General features: G+C 38.8%; 2 protein-coding genes across 3 annotated transcripts; both read right to left on the bottom strand.

The window, feature by feature from the left end:
• Positions 1-8,799: 8,799 nt before the first annotated feature.
• LOC107774015 (putative pentatricopeptide repeat-containing protein At5g52630) lies at positions 8,800-10,975 on the bottom strand. The gene has a single exon (XM_016593458.2). The coding sequence runs from the start codon at positions 10,810-10,812 to the stop codon at positions 8,917-8,919; it is 1,896 nt and encodes a 631-aa protein (XP_016448944.1). The 5' UTR covers positions 10,813-10,975; the 3' UTR covers positions 8,800-8,916.
• A 417-nt stretch (positions 10,976-11,392) lies between these two features.
• LOC107774014 (125 kDa kinesin-related protein) lies at positions 11,393-20,582 on the bottom strand. 2 transcript variants are annotated; one of them, NM_001325174.1, is given in 23 exon segments: positions 11,393-11,905; positions 12,591-12,742; positions 13,158-13,267; positions 14,225-14,326; positions 14,507-14,712; positions 14,785-14,868; positions 14,940-15,098; positions 15,258-15,365; positions 15,480-15,641; positions 15,792-15,967; positions 16,043-16,129; positions 16,202-16,313; positions 16,390-16,470; positions 16,561-16,614; positions 16,864-16,940; positions 17,047-17,116; positions 17,925-18,081; positions 18,163-18,260; positions 18,484-18,622; positions 18,702-19,048; positions 19,137-19,295; positions 20,016-20,145; positions 20,302-20,570. In NM_001325174.1, coding segments are annotated over 23 exon segments (3,021 nt in total). In that variant the 5' UTR covers positions 20,352-20,570; the 3' UTR covers positions 11,393-11,704.
• Between the last annotated feature and the right edge of the window lie 214 nt (positions 20,583-20,796).

Raw genomic sequence — 20,796 nt, forward strand, 5'->3', positions numbered from 1 at the left:
AATTGAGTTACTTTGGCATGTGTAGTCATCATGTTTGGCCTAATTTCACATGTCTATGTGTCTTATCTCTTATTTGCAATTTGTACAACATGCTTAGTTGAATTACCTGCTTCTTTGATTCCGTATTCATTATTTAATTGTGGGAATCTTTGCTTGAAATATCATTGTTTTAATTGTTATGTTTTGGTTTTCGTGATTATTGTTGAGGTGATTGTTTGGTTGTGGCATGAGGTTTTTTGCCGTGCGGGTTGTTATTGTGGCACGAAGTTTCTGTCGTGTGGATTGTTTATTGTGGCATAAGGTTTCTGCCGTGCGGGTTGTTATTGTGGTACGAGGTTTCTGCCGTGCGAATTGTTTATTGTGGAATGAGGTTTCTGCCGTGTGGATTCTTATTGTGGCACGAGATTTCTGCCGTGCGGTTATTATTGTTTGCACAAGGTTTCTGTCGTGCCGTTGTGATTATTGATACACATGGGTGTTATAAGGAAAAATTGTGAGATATTTACTTTTGGGACTACGAGGCGGTACCTCGGGAGTGCCCCTGTTGATTTCCTCTATTTGTTGTATTGTTTGTTGTTGTTCTTCGTTAACTTGTAAGATTCTTGCTTCCGTACGTGTTGTATTTGTCTTCTTTGGTTCCGTGTTGTTACCTTCCGTAAATTCTTATTGTTGCATTTCCCTGTCATTTTATTATATTATTATATATTTTGCCTTGTTTCTTATCCCAGTAGGGCCCTGACCTGACCTCGTCACTACTCTACCGAGGTTATGCTTGGCACTTACTGGGTATAGTTGTGGTGTACCCATACTACGCTTCTGCACATGTTTTTGTCCAGATCCAGGTACATCCTATCAGCCTCGATATTAGAGTGTTGTGCTGCTACTTGGAGACTTCACAGTACACCTGCCCGTGTCCGCAGGCCTCGGAGTCCCCTCTTATCCCGTATTTTCCTTGTTTCTTTATGTTTTGATAGAGAGTGATATTTATGGTATTTTCAACATTGTATCTAGAGCTTGTGACTTATATCTAACGGATTTTGGGAGTGGTATACACTTTGAGTTATAGTTTTTACTTTATACAGTTGCTGACGTTTTGAGCTTTTAGATTATTATTTCAATTATTTCGCATGCTTGTTAGGCTTACCTAGTCTTAGAGACTGGGTGCCGTCACGATATTTATGGGGGGAAAATTGGGGTTGTGACAATTTTGTCGGCCCATCAAAAACGATAAAGGAACAATAATCACAGCTTCTCCATGAGCGTTACTCATTTTTTAGGGTTTTAGGGCCATAAAACTTGAATTGTGCCCGATTCCGAGATTTTCGTACGCCATAGCCCACGCCTTCTGCATGGGCCGGGGCACCCGGACCCGGATCGTCAAAAATTTTATCGGCCCATCAAAAATGACCTAAGGAGCAATAGTCACCGCCTCGCCATGACCGTCACATATTTTTTGGCATTTTAGGATCATAAAACTAGAATTTTGCTCGATTCCCAGAATTTTGCTCACGCCTCCTACATGGGCCGCGGAGCCCAGACCCAGATCGCCTAAAATTTGCCTGCCCATCCAAAAGCAATCTAAGGAACAATAAACACTGCCTCGCCATGACTGTTACTCGTGTTTTGTCGTATTAAGGCCATATAACTGGAATTCCGCCTGATTCCAGATTTTCGTGTACTATAACCCACACCTCCTGCATGGGCCCGAGCGTCTGGATCTGGATCGCTTAAAATTCTGTCGGCCCATCAAAAATGACTAACGAACAATAGTCACCACCTCGCCATGATCGTTACTCATTTTTTGGCATTTTAGGGCCATAAAATTGGAATACCTCCCGATTCGCAGATTTTCGTGTGCTATAGCCTACGCACGCCTTCTCCATGGGCCCGAGCGCCCGGACCCAGATCGCATGAAATTTTGTCGGCCCATCAAAAACGACCCAAGGAACAATAGTCACTGCCTCGCCATGATGTGACTTATTTTTTGGCGTATTAGGGTCATTAAACTGGAATTTCGCTCGATTTTCAGATTTTCGTATGCTATAGCCCATGCCTCCTGCATGGGCATGGGCACCCGGACCCGGATCGCCTAAAGTTTTGTCAGCCTATCAAAAATTACCTATGAAACAATATTCACTGCCTCGCCATGACGTGACTCATTTTTTGGCATTTCAGAGCCATAATACTGGAATTCCGCCTGATTCCCAAGTTTTCGTGTGCTACAGCCCACGCCTCCTGCTTGGGCCCGGGCGTCCGGCTCCGGATCGCCTAAAATTTTGTCGGCTCATCAAAAATAACATAAAGAACAATATTCATTGCCTCGCCATGCCGATACTCGTATTTTGGCATTTTATGGCCTATAATTGGAATTTCGCCTGATTCTCAAATTTTCGTGTACTATAGCGCACGCCTCCTGCATGGGCCCGGATTGACTAAAATTTTGTTAGCCCATCAAAAACGACTTTGGAACAATAGTCACAACTTTGCCATGACCGTTACTCATTTTTGGGAGTTTTAGGGCCATAAACCTGAAATTTTACCCGATTCCCAGATTTTCGTATTGCTATAGCCCACGCCTTCTGCATGGTCCTGAGCACCCAGACCCGGATCGCCTAAAATTTTGTCGGACCGTCAAAAATGACCGAAGGAACAATAGTCACCGTCTCAACATGACTGTCACTCATTCTTTAGCATTTTAGGGTCATAAAACTAGAATTCCGCTCGATTCCTAGAATTTCGCTCATGCATCCTGCATAAGCCCCGGAGCCCAGACCTGGATTGCCTAAAACTTTGCTTGCCCATCAAAAAACGATCTAAGGAACAATAGTCACCGCCTTGCCATGACCATTACGCATTTTTTGGCGTTTTAGAGCCACAAAACTAGAATTTCGCCTGATTCCCAAATTTTCATGTGTTATAGCCCAAGCCTCCTACTGGGGCCCGGACGCCCTAACCCGGGTCGCCTAAAATTTTGTCGGCCCATAAAATACGACCTAAGGAATAATAGTCACTACCTTGCCATGTATGTTACTCGTTTTGGCGTTTTAGGGACATAAAAATGGAACTCTACACGAGTCCCAATTTTTCATTTGTTATAGCTCACGCCTCCTGCTGGGGCCCAGACGCCCTAATCCGGATCGCCTAAAATTTTGCTAGCCCATCAAATACGACCTAAGCAACAATAGTCACTGTCTCACCATGTCCGTTACTCTTTTTTGGCGTTTTAGGGCTATAAAACTGGAATTTCGCCTGGAATTCATGTACTATAGCCCACGCCTCCTGCATGTGCCCGGGCGCCTGGACCCGGATCGCATAAAATTTTGCCGGCCCATCAAAAATGACTAAGGAACAATTGTCACTGCCTCGACATGATCGTTACTCGCTTTTGGGCGTTTTAGGGCAATAAACCTAGAATTCCGCCCGATTTCCAGATTTTTGTGTGTTATAGCCCACGCCTTTTGCATGGGTCGGGCGTCTGGGCCCGGATCACCTAGAATTTTACCGACCCATAAAAATTGACCTAAGGAACAATAGTCAGCGTATCGCCATGACGTTACTCAGTTTTTGGAGTTTTAGGGCCAATAAATTGGAATTATGCCCGATTGCCAGATTTTCGTGTGCTATAGCCCACACCTCTTGCATGGGCCCGGGCACCCTGACCCGAATCGCCTAGAAATGTTTTGGCCCATCGAAAACGACCTAAGGAACAATAGTCATCGCCCCGCCATGACCGTCACTTATTTTTTGGCATTTTAGGGTCATAAAACTAAAATTCTGCTCGATTCCCAAATTTCCGCTCACGCCTTCTACATGGGCCCAGGCGCCCGGAGCTGGATCGCCTAAAATTTTGCCGGCCCATCAAAAATGACCAAATGAACAATAATCACCGCCTACCATGACCCTTAGTAGTTTTTTGGCATTTTAGGGCCATAAAAACGGAATTCCGCCTGATTTCCAGATTTTCGTGTGATATAGCTCACGCCTCCTGCATGGACCCCGGCGACCGGACCTAGATTGCCTAAAATTTTATCGGCCCATCAAAAACGACCAAAGGAATAATAGTCATCGTCTCGCCATGACCGTTACTCATTTTTTGGCTTTTTAGGGCCATAAAATTAGAATTATGCCCGATTCTTAGTTTATCGTGTGCTATAATAGCCCACGCCTTTTGTATGGGACCAGGCACCCGGACCCGAATCACCTAAAATTTTGCCGGCCCATCAAAAATAACCTAAGGAACAATAGTCACTGCCTCGCCATGATTGTAATTCGTTTTTTGGCATTTTAAGGCCATAAAACTAGAATTCCGCCCGATTCTCAAATTTTGTGTCCTATATAGCCCACGCCTCTTGCATGGGCCCGGGCGCCCGGATCTAAATCGCCTAAAATTTTGTCTGCCCATCAAAAATGACTAAGAAATAATAGTCAGCGCTCGCCATGATTGTTACTTATTTTTTGGCGTTTTAGGGCCATAAAATTGGAATTCTACATGATTCCCAGATTTTCGTGTGCTATAGCCCACGCCTCCTGCATGGGCCTTAGCGTCCGGACATGGATCGCCTAAAATTTTGACGACCCATCAAAAATGAAGAACGATCATGGTGAAGCGATGACTATTGTTCGCCTGATATCATGCAGATGGCGTGGACGATAGTACATGAAAATTTGAGAATCGCCCTGAATTCCTGTTTTATAGCCCTAAAACGCCAAAAAAGAAGGAACGTTCATAGCAAAGCAATGACTATTTATCATTAGGTCATCTTTTATGGGCGCACAAAATTTTAGGCAATTCGGGGCCATTCGCTCGAATACATACAGATAGCGTGGACTATAGACATGAAAATCTGAGAATCATCGTGAATTCCTGTTTTATGGCCCTAAAATTCCCAAAAACAAAAGAGAGGAACGGTCATCGCGAAGAGATGAATATTGTTCATTATGTCGTTTTTTATAGGCCCGCAAAATTTTAGGAGATTCGGGGTTGGTCGCCTTAATTCATGCAGATGGCGTGGACTATAGCACAAGAAAATCTGAGAATCATCTTGAATTCCTATTTTATGGCTCTAAAATGCCAAAAAATGATGAACGATCATGGCAAAGCGATGACTATTATTCATTAGGTCATTTTTTATAGGCCCGCAAAATTTTAGTAGATTAGGAGTCGGTCGCCCGAATTCAGGTAGATGGATTGGACTATAGCAGACGAATATTAGGGAATCGTTCTGAATTCCTGTATTATGGCACTAAAATGCCATTAAACAAGGAACAGTCATGGCGAATCGATGGCTATGGTTCATTAGGTCATTTTTTGGGAACGCAAAATTTTAGGAGATTCGAAGTCGGTGGCCCGAATTCATGTAGATGGCGTGGAATATAGCACAAAATCTAAAAATCGTTTTGAATTCCTGTTTTATGGCCCTGAAATGCCAAAACCGAGGAATAGTCATGGAGAAGCGATGACTATTGTTCATTAGGTCATTTTATATGGGCCCCCAAGATTTTAAGAGATTCGGAGTCGGTCGCTCGAATTCATGCAGATGGCATGGATTTCAACATACGAAAATCTAGGAATCGTCTTGAATTCTTGTTTTATGGCCCTAAAACGCTCAAAAATGATGAACGGGCATGACGAAGCGATGATTATTTTTTATTAGGCCATATTGTATGGGCCCTTAAAATTTAAGGAGATTTGGAGTCGATCGCCCGATTTGATGCAGATTTGGACTATGGCACACGAAAATTTGGGAATCGTCCTAAATTCATGTTGATGGCCCTAAAATATCGAAAAATGAGGAACGGTCATGGCGAAGTGATAACTATTATTCATTAGGTCATTGTTTATGGGCCCGTAAAATTTTAGGAGATTGAGAGTCAATCGGCCGAATTCAAGCAGATGATGTGGACTATAGCACACGAATATTTGGGAATCGTCCTGAATTCCTATTTTATAGCCCTAAAATGCCAAAAAAAAAAGAGGAAATTCATGTGAAGCGATGACTATTGTTCATTAGGCCCTTTTTTATGGGACCACAAAATTTTAGGAGATTCGGGGTCGGTTACCCGAGTTCATGCAGATGGCATGGACAATAACACACGAAAATCTGGGAATCGTTCTGAATTTCTGTTTTATAGCTCTAAAACGCCAAAAATGGATTGTGCAAATGGCGTGGACTATAGAACATGAAAATCTAGGAATCGTCCTGAATTCCAGCTTTATGACTCTAAAACACCAAACAAAAAAAGGAACGGTCATGACGAAACGATGATTATTGTTCATTAGGTTTTTTTTCTATGGGCCAACAAAATTTTAGGAGATTTGAGGACGGTCGCCTGAATTCATGTAGATGGCGTGGACCAGAGCAAACGAAAATGAGGGAATCGTCATGAATTCCTATTTTATGGCCCTAAACGCCAATCATGGAAAAACTATGACTATTGTTCTTTAAGTCACTTTTTATGGGCCAGATAAACTTTAGGATATTCGGAGGGGGTTGCCCGAGTTCTTGTAGATGGCGCGGACTATAGCACACAAAAATTTATGAATTGTACTGAATCCCGGTTTTATGGCCCTAAAACGCCAAAAAACGAGGAACGGTCATGGCGAAACGATGGCTATTGTTCATTAGGTTGTTTTTTATGGGCCCGTAAAATTTTAGGAGATTAATGGTCGGTCGCTTGAATTCATACATATGGCATGGACTATAGCACACGAAAATCTGGTAATCATCCGGAATTCCTATTTTATGGCCTTAAAACGCCAAAATTCGAGGAACGTTCATGGCGAAGCGATGACTATTGTTCAGCACATCGTTTTTTATAGGCCAGCATAAGTTTAGAAGATTCGGAGTCGATCGCCCGAATTCATGCAGATGGCGTGGACTGTAGCACACGAAAATGTGGGAATCGTCCTGAATTCCTGTTTTATGGCCCTAAAATGCCAAAAAACGAGCAACGGTCATGGCGAAGCGATGACTAATGTTTAGTAGGTTTTCTATGGGACCGCAAAGTTTTAGGAGATTCAGAGTCGGTCGCCCGAAATGATGCAGATGGTGTGGACTATAACACACAAAAATTCGGGAATCATCCTGAACTCCTGATTTATGGCCCTAAAACGCCAAAAAACGAGGAACAGTCATGGTGACGTGATGAATATTGTTCATAAGGTCATTTTTTATATGCCTGCAAAATTTAAGGAGATTTGGGACTTGTCGCCCGAATTCATGCACATGGCATTGACTATATAGCATAGGAAAATTTGGGAATCCTGGAATTCCTGTTTTATGGACCTAAATGCCCAAAAAACGAGGAACAGTCATGGCGAAGCGATGACTATTATTCATTAGGTCATTTTTATGGGCCCGCAAAATTTTAGTAGATTCGTAGTTGATCGCCTGAATTCATGCAGATAGTGTGGACTATAGAACATGAAAATCTAGGAATCGTACTAAATTCCTGTTTTATTGGCCTAAAATGCAAAAAAAAAAAAAAAAGGAATGGTCATGGCGAAGAGATGATTGTTCGTCATTAGGTCAATTTTTTTGGGCCCGTAAAATTTTATGAGATTCGGAGCCGGTCGCCCGAATTCATGTAGATGGCGTTGACTATGCACACTAAAATATGGGAATCATCCTGAATTCCAGTTTTATGACCCGAAAACATCATAAAACAAGGAACAAACATGGTTAAGCGATGACTATTGTTCATTAGGTTATTTTTTATGGGCCCGCAAAATTTTTAGGAGATTCAGGGTTGTTCACCCGAATTCATGCATCCATGGACTATAGCACGCGAAAATCTGGGAATCGTCTTGAATTCGTATTTTACGGCCCTAAAACGCCAAAAAACAAGAAACGGTCATGTTGATTCTTTAGAATCTTTTTCGTGTATATTACTACATGATGATTCTTTCGAATCTTTTTTACGGACGTTGATTGGACTGAAATTGTTTAGGTCTAGAGGAAATGGTCTAGTGACCTATAATCATCGTTTCGTCATGATTTTTGGGTTTATTTTATGGTATTTCAGGATCATGCAAAGCAAATTTGTAATTATATCCATTTTTCGTGTATATTTATGCATGTTGATTCTTTATAAATTTTGCGTGCTCCAATTGGCCTAAAATTTAGTGGGTCCATAAGGAACGGCCTAGTGTCCATACTCACTGCTTCGCCGTGATTTTTAGGTTCATTTTATGATGTTTCAGTGTCATGCAACGCAAATTTGTGATTATTTTCACTTTATCGTGTGTATTAGTACATGTTGATTCATTACAATTTTTTGACGGACTTCGATTTGCCTGAAAGTTTGTAGGTCCATAGGAAACGGCCTAGTGACTAGTACTTATTGCTTATCCATGACTTTCGGGTTCATTTTATGGCGTTTTGGGGTCATGCAACACGAACTTGTGATTATATCCACACCACTTTTTCATGTGTATTAGTACATGCTGATTCAGTAGAATTTTTTTAACAGACTTCGGTTGGCCTGAAATTTTGTTGGTTCATACGAAACGGCCTAGTAACCAATACGTGTTGCTTCGCCATGACTTCCGGGTTCATTTTATGTCGTTTTGCGGTCATGCAATACGAATTTGTGATTATATCCATTTGTTCGTGTGTATTAGTACATGCTGATTCAGTAGAATTTTTGTGACGGACCCTGATTGGCCTAAAATTATGTAGGTCCATACGAAACGGCCTAGTTACCGATACTCATTACTTCGCCATTAGTTTTGTGGTTTATTTTATGGCATTTCGGGGTCATGTAACGCGAATTTGTGATTATATTCACTTGATTGACTAAGAGACATGAATGATGATTGAAATTAAAATTGTTAAGATCCCATAGGAAGCATACCTTACATCTTTGCAAAATAAGAGACCGAACCTTCACCTCATAAGACTGGAACAATGCAAATCACCAATAATCTCCACAAGAACAGGCACCTTCCTTAAAGTGGTGAAACCGATTTGCGTCACGAACAACAATCACCCTACTTGTAATCTGAGAAACAAACTTACAAAATGTGTGACAGTCACCACATACTCTAAGGTTCTTCATAATTCTAATAGTAGAATGCTCAGGTGTGCTTATGAGGCCAAATGCAATAGCCAACTTTTCACTATGGGAGAACAGGTTTCCAAGCTTAAGTTCCTCATCAACATCATGCAACACAAAGTTTGTATCAGGGACATAACCAGCAGCCTCTAATTCCTCGAGCAGACATTTCAACTTCTCGTATATCTCCTTTGATTGATGATGGGTGTGGTCTCCAACGCTAAATCGATGAATCTTGTTATCAACTTCAATCCATGTCCAACCAGGAATTTTCTTCAATTTCTGATGGGTCATTAATTCCCTAATCTTGGCCACGTCTTGCCATTTACCTGCTTTCGCATATATATTTGAAAGCAAAACATAATGTCCTGGATTTTGAGGTTGCAATTCAATCAAGGATTTTGCTGCCTTTTCTGCAAGCTCTACATGGCCATGAATTCTACACGCTCCGAGTAATGCCCCCCAAAGCCCTTCATCTTTTTCAACGGCCATATGATCTATTAACTCTAACGACTCGTCAATTTTCCCAGCACGGCCCAAGAGGTCCACCATACAAGTAAAATGTTTAATATCCGGCTTCACTCCATATTCGTTCTGCATAGAATTAAAAAGCCGTTTACCTTCTTCAACCAGCCCACTGTGACTACACGCATACAAAAGAGAAACAAATGTGATCTTGTTAGGCAATATCCCGCTCCTTAACATCATAGGGAACATATCAATAGCTTCGTGGCCTTGGCCGTGATAACCATACGCCCCTATCATCGCGCTCCAAGTTATAACATTCTTTTCTCTCAAACCATCAAACACTTCTCTAGCAACATCAACAGATCCACATTTAGCATACATGTCAACCATTGCCGTCCCCAAGATAACATCCAACGAAAACTTATTCCTCACTATATATTCATGTAAAACCTTAGCCTTATGCATTGCCCCCGTCTTTGCACAAGCATTTACTACATTTACGAGAGCAACTTTATCTGGGACAACATCTTCCTCTCTCATTTGATCAAACAAAACTAAAGCCTCACTCGGATCCCCACACTCCGTACACGCTCCAATCATGACTGTCCAAGTCACAAGGTCCCTCTTAGGCATTTTATCAAACAACTGTTTTGCATCACCAATAACCTTACATTTTGAATACATATCCACAAGTGCTGCAACCACAAAAACATCTGATTGCAACCCATTTTTGTAAACAACATTATGAATCTTTCTACCCATTTGAAGGTCCATTGTATCCCTACATACCCTAATCAAAAAAGGCAAAGTATAATTATCTGGTTTATCCCCAGATCTTAAATACTCCCTAAAAGTCCTTAAGCTGTTGATAAACTCACCAGCTTTAGCATAACCACCAATCATAACACTCCAAGAAACAGCATTTTTTCCACTCAAACTACAAAACAAGGCATAAGCATAATCCAAAGACTTATGCAAACTGTATATGTATAAAAGTTTGTTAGCAACAATTTGGTTTTTAATTAATCCATTAGTTGTTATCTGAGCATGAACCTGCTTTACCTGATAAAGACTTTTACAATTTAAAAGTTGAGAAAGATAGAATCTTGGGTCCAAATATTGAGAAAATTGTGAAGTTGGTGTTTGTGAAATGTCGTTCGGTTGATTTGAAAAGGTATGTTGATGCAGTTCTTGATGAGTTGTGGGGTCAACTAGGGAGGTAGCTGAAGAATAACGAAGTGTTGCATTGTTGGAGGGAAATGTCTTTGGGGTTTTGGATTTGAACATCAAACTTGAGTTTGGCACAGGCAATGACAATTCCTTCCCCTCCGATGGGTTGCTATTGCTATTTTATGTTTGAAATATTTGAAAGGTACGACTAATTCAGATGGAATAAACGTCTTATGTAATATTTAAATATGACAATTTAATTCAGAAAACTTAAACAGCCAATGTATTTGCAATAAAAATTAGCTATCTTGTCATTTGCACCTTACATTTTTCGTCAATCTTGCAATAAATTGTCCCTAATTTCATTTCATTTATTTGTCCCTTTAAGTTTCACTATAAACTTTTGATCGTTTGCATTAATAGAATGTCAAGGAAAGTATAGAATAGAATTTGAGACTATTTGAACACAACCCCTCTTGTAAAGTATACTGCTAATTCTGGTTCCATTAAACCTTTTGTAAAGTATACTGCTCCGTATTATATTTATGTTGGGATCTTCTTTGTTTGGGCATAGCACATATGTTTAGATTGATGCCCAACCTTAATACAGAGACTAGTACATCTGTAAAAAAATTCAAACAAATCAATTGGCACCTATATGCAAGTTACCAAAATATAAATATTACTATCTAGCATTGACCGTCGAATGTCATTATAGATCTATTGCACGATGAAACTGCAACTCTTCAAGAAATAGCACTTTTACAATACATAGAAGAGTATCTTTCCTTGACCTAAACTCTCAGGAACCACGCACCAAGCTTTCCTCATTTACAGCCACTTTCTAAATCCCAAGATGGGATTTATTTTTCAGACTGAATTAACCTATAACATATACTGCAGTTGCAGTAATTTACTCGTATTTGTAGGCAGGACCAGTATAGAAAAGAAAATACAGGTACACATTATAAATGATCATATGCACGAGGGAACAAAAAAGACCAATCTGCTAATTGTTAATCTGTGAGAAAGGTGATCGTGGGATAAGTGATGGCTTTACTTCCTTTACTTGAAATGACTCGAATGAATTGTTCTCTCGGAATTCCTCTAGTAGAACCTCCATTGGCATGGCACGCAACGACTCAATTGTAACCTTGCTTGGTACATCTGGCTCAGACCTAATTGGTGTTGCTCCAGTTGGCTCATAATCCTGAGCATCAGTAAGAAGTAACAAAATTCAGCACAACTATATAGTATTCTTTTCTTAACACTAGCGAATAACAAAAGATAAAGAAAAAGCAAGTTGCAAAGTATCATTTATTTTGATGCACATACTAGTTATGCAGCGATTATAAAGTAAATAAAGATGAAGGAATTACTATAAGGTGAATAATAATGTATCAGTTGCTATACAGTTAATAATGAAGCAAGGAATGTTATGTAGATATCATATACATTAAGGGAATTTTTCTCTTTAAATACGTTTATTTATAGCTAATACGGTACTTTTAGCTCACATTCTATCACACATAAATTCCCACATAACTTAATGTCGGTATTATCTACTACAGCCAATTAAATGCTGCATATGTAGGGGTTAATTTTTCTTATACGGCCAACAAAATATTGCATGAGTTATGTGGGAATTATTTTTTCTAATCCCTCAAGACATTGCACATTATTTTATCTGAAATCTTATGCAGGATTTTTTTTTTCTTTCTAATTGCTCCAACGAAATGACCCCTAGTGAAATGCAATGCAGATGGAATATGGTAGCATTATCTTTTCAAAATGGCAACAGCAAAATAGATAGTAACAAAGTGACATTTTGAGAAGCTTTGTCCAGGGTAGTTCCTGAAACTTTTCAAGTGAAGATAGATTCTTGATCAGCATACCATATACTTCTGCTGAAAAGTTTCAAGGGCTATCTGTTCAATGGAGGTAGACTGCATGCAGTGATCTTTCTTAAGTACATCAAGGGTCTCTGAGTGTGCACTGGTAGTATCCAAAACGCCAGATATAGATCCTCTCTCTTCGCCTGACAAGCCTGGATAAGAATGACACCAGAGGAAATATTACAAAACGGCAACAAAAAATCATCCCCAAATAACACCAACCATAAAAACCACCACTATAAGCTACTGTTTTTGCTAATCATTAGTATTATTTTAACAAAAGAAATTACATATTGGCGGCACACGACCAAAATATGGAAACTAATGATTACAGCCGAAAACTAGATAATCTACTATATAAAGTGTACTGCCTCATTTTATCATAAGATACTGAACTTTTTGCTTCTATGAGTGTATTTTTACTTCAAAAATTTATAACTTATTGCCTATCTATAGAAGAACTTCTTTAGCATTGAACTGCACGCCTACCCTTTATTCTGTTACAGAAACCTTAAAAGCTACAGAATCCATAATCAGAACATACTTGACAAATTCTGGAAAACTTACTGTCAATAGATTTAATGATATCTTCGCTATTCCTTTTCACATCTTCTTCAGCAGATTCCCTTGTGGAGTCAAAATCAGTTACATGTTGCTCATTGTTATCGCATATGTTCCTGGCAAAAGAGGAATGTTATACTAAAGCTTGATGCAGTGCTCAAGTTTCTCTCCAAAGAGAAAGCAATAACCTCATATTGGTATTTTATATGCCCAATAAAATAATCGATTCTGAATTTCCATTATATTTCTGCATGCTCCTGTCGCATTGTTTGTTATAAACCTTACGTGATACATTATAGTTGATAATGCCAGTTTAACCACTGACAAGGTTCCAAAACAATTCCAGATAAAGACAATCATCTGATATTCTCCCAACAAATTTCAACTACTTGATGGTTCTCTTCCACCAGTCTAACATCAGTTAAACAAATTCTCAGGTTTCCAGCTACAATGAAGTTGTGTCAGCAAATAGGAAGTGGAGTATTAGAAGTTGCACTTGTAAATACTTACAAACTATTCAATATGGTATGAATGACGAACTATATCACATATTGTACCACTAAAAGAAAGGAAACAGATGGTGAACGGGCACAAATGAAAAAAGATGAAAAAGACACCAGATTTCCCAAAACAGTTTCTTTAGCTAATAGTGTTATTGGACATGAAGATGGAACTGAGAATTGAATAAACACTTAGAAACCTTCCTATCAACAATTTATTCTGATGGCAGTCAGAATGTTACATCTATTGTTTATTTCTAATTGATTGTTTGGGGGTTGGGGGGATCCTTTCCATCTTGAAAAAAATATCCTGATAAACTTCTGGAATCAAATTGAACCTTTGATTTGATAATACTCCTCCAATATTCATTCTCTTTTTTCTTATCATAAATAAACATTATAAAATGCTAAACTTGGGTTTAGACAATTTACTTCCAGACGAATGATTATCGGTTCTTATCCATTTGCAAAACATAAGGTAATAGACATCTTTCATTTATTAAAAGTAACAGATGGGTTACTTATCTGCTCTTTAGGCATGGAATCAGGTACCAAGTAAAATTGGGAACTTACCTGACAACCGAATGCATTGTCAAGACGTGTTGATTGCCCATGTCGTTAACCAATTCATGTGTACTTTGCCACCGTTTCAGAGCTGTTTCAGCAGTGCTTACACTGGAAAGAAAAGCCACACACAATTACTTACAGAAAAAGTAGAAGCAAAATAATAAATATGAAATCAAGGAAATAAAGAAAAAAGACTAATCATTGAAAAAGGACAGCAAATTCAGATCAGAGGTGAAACTTGGTAGAATAGCAATTTCACACATAAAAGGTGCAAATTCAGAAACTTACCACTTCTGCATGAGTGATTCCATTCGGCAGTGTTTAGCAGCTGAGAAATCAGCATTTTCTTTGGTCTCGCCTTCTGCTTGCATATAGAAGTCCTGCCATTTTCTTTTTGCATCTGTTGTAATACCTTCCATAGAGGATACATGCCCATCCAAGAATGTCCTATTTCCAGAAACAGTTTCTCTAAGATCAACAAGCCTTGCACCCACCTGTAAACTAAACTTTGAGAAAGAGAAAGGAAGAAATGGCATATGTAGATCACAAGGGTAAAAAGAACAAACCAGTTCTTTTTGACGACGCATGTGATTGGAGACCAAGGAAGTCACATCAGCAATAAGCTTCTCTGCATCTGATTTTGATTGCTCCTGAAGAAGACAAACTCAATCATCAGACTTAGAGGGAAAACGTCATTTTGCATCGGGTTTCAAAGGTATACCTCGTATGCCTTCTCAAATTCAGCAATAGATTTCGTTTGAATCTCATCAACTGTTGTTGCATGCTTTTCAAGTCTTTTTGATTCGTCCAAAAGCTTGTCAAAAAATCTTTGAATGATTGCAGAGATATTTGTCAAATGCTCTGTACTGTCATTAAATCTCTGCACGATCGGAAAACAAACAATGACGAACATGCTGTGAAAAGCTCAAAAAGGATGAACAAATGTCAACTATATCCTCGGATAACTTTTAGAACTAAGTGCTGGATGCAACGAGTGTTGATTATGAATCAAATTAACAACTAGTGTTCATATTGAAACCTGACGGAGCTCTCTAGCAAAATGTGCCATCTCTCCTTGGTGGGTTGACAAAGTGCTCTGAAGTTCATCAAACATGGAATTTGCTTCCACAGCCTCTGCGTCTAAAAACTGCAAGAAGGAAAGGAATATAGAAGGTATTCAAATCAAAAATAGATCTATTATTGTAATATGGACAGCAATCCAAATACATCAGAAGCTGAAATCAAAACTGCCATTTCGTACTTCTTTGGTGGAAATTGAATTAGAAGATGCCAAAGTTGAAACTTCCTCCAGAGTAGCATTAGAGGTAGCTTTATGCAGCCTCACTACATTTTGCATAGCCTCAAAGTGAGATATGTACAAGGCCATTGAAGAATTAATTTTCCTCTTCAAGTCTAGGACAGCCTACAAGAAAAAAAATTGACATTAAAAGTCTAAATGAACAGGACAGAACCAAAGAAAATCACAACAATCACTAGCAGAATAAATCAAACAAATGGAAGGGGAAATGCGGAAGATGAAAAAGGACAAGTGCCACTTGAACCTAGTAATAACCTTGTCATGTGAATCAAGAAAATTATGACAGAATTTCTCAACGCATTGGAGGTGTTCAGTTTGTCGACACACTGAAGTTGCCAATGTGCTGGAAAGAGAACCAAGTTGCTTCGCAAGCTCAGCTTGGAAGTTGTTTACCAGAGACCTATTATCAGTACTGAGTTTATCCTCTCTAGCTGGAAACAATAAAACAGATAAGATGAAGTGAGTAATCCTAACAAATCATGCAGCGGAAGTAATAAAATCCTTACCAATTTTTTGAAATAAGGAAGCATTCTCTTGAATTGATTTCTCCAAGTCGGCCCGTAAAACACATGCTTGGTGAGCCAGCGCATTTTCTGTGAATATCAGATTTCAAAATTAATACTAAATTCCAAAGGACTTCAAAACCAACATCCAGATAACTGTACCAGCTTTTTTTTGTTCAGAGATGATGAAATCCCGCTCCTTCAGAGTATATTGGGATTGTCTTAATTGTTCTTCAGTGTATGCTAGCAATTTGCTTGTTTGGTTCAATTGTTTCTGCAAGAACCTTTCATAATAAGAACTTGCAAACAAGTTGCAAACAGGACGAAGGAATAAAAGGCAAGCAATTCACCTGTGTTACATCAAGCTTACAAGTCAAATCTGAGCACTGCTGAACCTGACTGTCATGTCTACTTTGTAACTCCTCGAATTGCTGATTATTACAAACCAAACACAAGTTATTATTCACATAAGTGGAAAATATAGGAAATAGACAACTACAAGATTCTCCGTCAAGCACTACCTTCTGATGGTTTTCTATGCTAACTCCCATTTGTTCAATTTGATCCGCCATAGCCTAAAATTGAAAAGGTAAACGATTCTATATCAGAAAACTCTTACAATTAAAAAAGTGAATAAATCTTATTACTACATTCGAGATGAATACAGAAAATAAAAGGAACGGAGCTGTATGAGGCAATGAACCTGTGAATCTCAACAACAAGATATGATTGACAATAGAAAACTAAATCTTTTTACCACTCATTTCTTGAACAGCCAAAAGAAAAAAAAGGAAAATAATAAGGACAAAACAAAGATGGCCTACCTTTCTCTCATTCTCCTCCTGATAATATCGCTCTTTTGGTATATAAACACCATTTTTCTCACGAGCAGCATACACCTCTGGAAGAAAGTAGTTGAGAAATCAAAGGGGAATCAGTCAATGTTACTCAGAACTTATAAAAGAAGCCTTCACAATATCTCATAGACTAAAATATAAGACAATCACCTGCTTTAAGCCGCTCAATTTCACCATACAAATCCTTGATGAGGGTTGATTTCATCATTTTTTGATTGACCTACAGATTAACATCAAAGGAATAAGATATAGGCCAAGTAGAATTAAAATAATTGTTACAGTTCAAATTATTTTAAAAGTTATGTAGTTATCTGGGAAATAGCCTGTATTAGATGATGTTGCATCAAGTACTGCGCACACCCCAAATGTCAATAATTAAGTCCAAGTGAAAAATTCGAGTAAGAAACCAAAGTGACTAGATTCACTACCAGTGACAGAATTTGCTTTTAAAAATGTTAGCTAAGTCATTCATGTTCCCCAAAGGCTCTGAACTATTTCTGGCTGGTATAAACTTTTCCTGACAAAGAACTTTAACAATACTACCACAGTTTATGGCAGTAAATTTTGATGTTCTGTCCAACATCCCTCTAGTATTACACATCAAAAGAATAAATTCCATGCAGGTAGAGTTTTAAACTGGTAACCTGATTAACCAAATTCAATTCCTCCATTCCAAAAAGGGATAATATAACCACTGCCAGTGTATGGTAATTTAAAAATTAGGCCTGCTTCAGTACTTGTTCCAAACAACAATACTAAAACAAGCAAAAGAGGGAAGCTCACATATTGTTGTATAAGACACTAGAAAGATCACAGATCACTATGACATGATCAACATTTATGGAAAGATATCCATTTGGTTAAACAACATCAAAAACAGGCATATAAACAGTATATGTAAAGATGCTATATGTGAATACAAAGAGAAGTAAACATCAGGCAAAGATATTCTATATTGATACATTGAGAGTGAGACAGCAGCATAAGGTGATTCTCCTAGGAAACCATTTTACTTTTCACGAATTTACCTCAGGCTTATTCTTTATGTTTTTTGCTCTGTGTGCATAGTCTAGTGTACTCAGAGTCTCCTCAAGACAGTGCACAGCAGGTGACACTGTGGCAATTATACAGGTTTTTGTTCTTCCGCCTAATGAATCCCGCAGCAAACGCGTAAGTTTGCTATCTCTGGAATTTAAAGATAGCAAAATGGTGTGATAAGTATATAGATCCAAGAATAGATAAAGAACAACCAAAAACATTACAAACCTGTACGGGATGTGCCCAAGATGCTCAACAAGGGCATTAATCACTCGTCCAAGTGTGAGTAGACTTTTGTTTATTTCTCCAGCTTCCCTTGCACGACCCTAAGAATTAAAATTGCAAAGTGTTGACAGAACAGACTGATTTTTAGATTACTATAAGTGATAGCATAGATAGAAAGAGCGCAAGGTATGAAGTGCAAGTACCTCTAAGAGTGAGGTGCCTTACAGAAAGAAGAAAATTAAAACAACTGTATCTGTTTGATTAAACAAGACCAAGAAATGACTTTTGTCAAAGAGTGAACATATGGACAAGAAGATGTTTTACCTCCCTAGCTCCAGAGCGAGAAATGTTCTCCGAACCAGCCAAATCAACTAAATTTAACTTGCCACATTTTATAAGTTCTTCGCCTTCAGGGGTTGCTTCCTTGATGTGTATGGTTATGGAGAAAAGAGAATGTGACCGACTGAAAGAAAACCAATATGTCTATCATCTTGCAGACAAATGGTAATATAATGATTATCAAGACGAGCAAAAAAACATACCTTGATTGCTTATTGAGCAAGGTTTCTGCAGTTCGACGTTTTGCTGATCCCCTTTCAAGTAAGGTGAATATCTCATTGGCACTTGTCACAATTTCCTCTTCAAGCCCTCTAACTAGAACTCCACCTTTCCCATCTTCCATAAGTGGCAATTGTTTCTTCTGCCTGTCTTCTAAAGCAACTTTCAAATCCTCAGGGGCTAACAAGTCAGTGATTTCTTCATTATACAACTCTAAGAATGTAACTTTCACACTGTATTCTGCATTTTGACTCTCCAATGTATCAAATATTTGCTTCACTGCTCTAGGTATGACACCTGCTTCTTGTGGCAGCTCTCCATTAGGTCCGCTCTGTGATATCATACAATCAAAAATAAGAAACATTGTGCCTAAGCAAGCTTTTAAAGTAAACAGATGCTCAAAGCCTGCTATTCAGTACCTTGGACCTCTTGCATTCACCTTCCATAGTGTATGTCTTCCCTGTACCAGTTTGCCCATAAGCAAAAATTGTACAGTTAAATCCCTCTAAAACTTCATTGACAATTGGGACAATTGCTTGATCATAAAGGTCCCTTTGCTGTGCTGAGGGACCAAAAACCTGTACTTAACAACCAGAACAAGCATGAAAGGCATCATAAGCAACGCTTACTGAAATTACATGATATTTCATGAAAAGAATGTGAAACCCTAATCTCAAGAACGGGGGCAAGGGAAATTTTCTACCAAGATATTCAATGCCTATCAAGTACTAGGATCACCTCACCTTTCAGCAATAATAAACACCAAAATGGCAATCCAAAAAAATGCATTCAGAAAGCAGAACAAAACAGAATCTCATTCTGAAACACCCCAATAATGGCTATGGCGAAAATGTGATATAGTTAACATTAGCATTGCTAAAGAAGCCCAAAGTAGACAGACATGTTGGTGTGAGTACAACCACCTCTACTCCAACAACTTTCAAATCTCCACTTTCAAATAACAAGAATCCTCAGTCCTCAGTTTACTACACCCTACTCAACATGGGCCACAATACTCATATTTGTACTTGAGATGATTTAAATGGAGTAAAGTGCTTAGTGAGGATTCATATAGCCGACCCCAACTTGTTTGGGACTGAGATGAAGTTGTTGTGTTACATTAATGAGCAAAACCTAAAGTTGATTTTTTTTCTATTCTGCAGCAAGACATTAACTCCAAATTACGACAAAATGTTTAATCAAGTTGGTAATCACACTAAGTTCCTATTTTGAGGTTAATGTTCAAATTCTAAACAGAACCAGCTCTAATTAAAGTAATCGAACAGGAGACACATTACCTTATCGAAAGTAAAAATCCTATCGATGTGTTTTCCAGCAATGTTCTGAGAAACGGCGACCTCTCTCTGATAATCATTGCAAGTCACCACTTGCGGAGCATTATTCCGCAACTCATCGTTACTAAACGGCCTGAAAATCAACCCGAAAATCATCACCACCAGGATTTTTTTAAAAAAAAAGAGAAAAAAAAAGACAAAAGTCGAGAAAATAGACCACCCAATTTGCAAATACACCAAAAAAAGGAGAAACCCTAATTTTGCAAATTTCCGAACTTGTTCGAAGTACCTGCAACGAAGCAGAACCTGAACATTTACACCTTTCTCCTTATTTGACATCTTAAAACGTTGAACACAGGGTGAACCTATGCTTCTATTTGGTGTACTTGATTGAGCCACTGTGTGTGCTCGGTGTTTGTGCGTGTTTTTCTGGGAGCTTGTGCCTTCACTTTGGGAGTTTTGATTGAGACACTGTGTGTTTTGGGTGTTTGTGCGTTTTTTCTGTGTGTTTGTGTGTGTGAGAGAGAGTGTGTGTGCGGAGGTGGGGGTGGGGGGGAGGAGTAGCCGTTTGGGTTTTTGGGGAAGATCTGAAAATGGAAGCGGGACGAAGAGGAGAATTTGAATTTTAAGAGAGGCGCGTTTGGGAATTGATCGGACCGTTGATTTTCTTGGGTCATTAAATGGACGGTTGATATAAATTATGATGTCTGAATTGTAGATTTTGTTGCTAATTGACAGAATTGCTTTCGAGCTCTTAATGGGCTTTTGTTAAGCCCAATTTATC

Source organism: Nicotiana tabacum, chromosome 10, assembly GCF_000715075.1.
Source record: "Nicotiana tabacum cultivar K326 chromosome 10, ASM71507v2, whole genome shotgun sequence".
Classification (NCBI taxonomy): Eukaryota; Viridiplantae; Streptophyta; class Magnoliopsida; order Solanales; family Solanaceae; genus Nicotiana; species Nicotiana tabacum.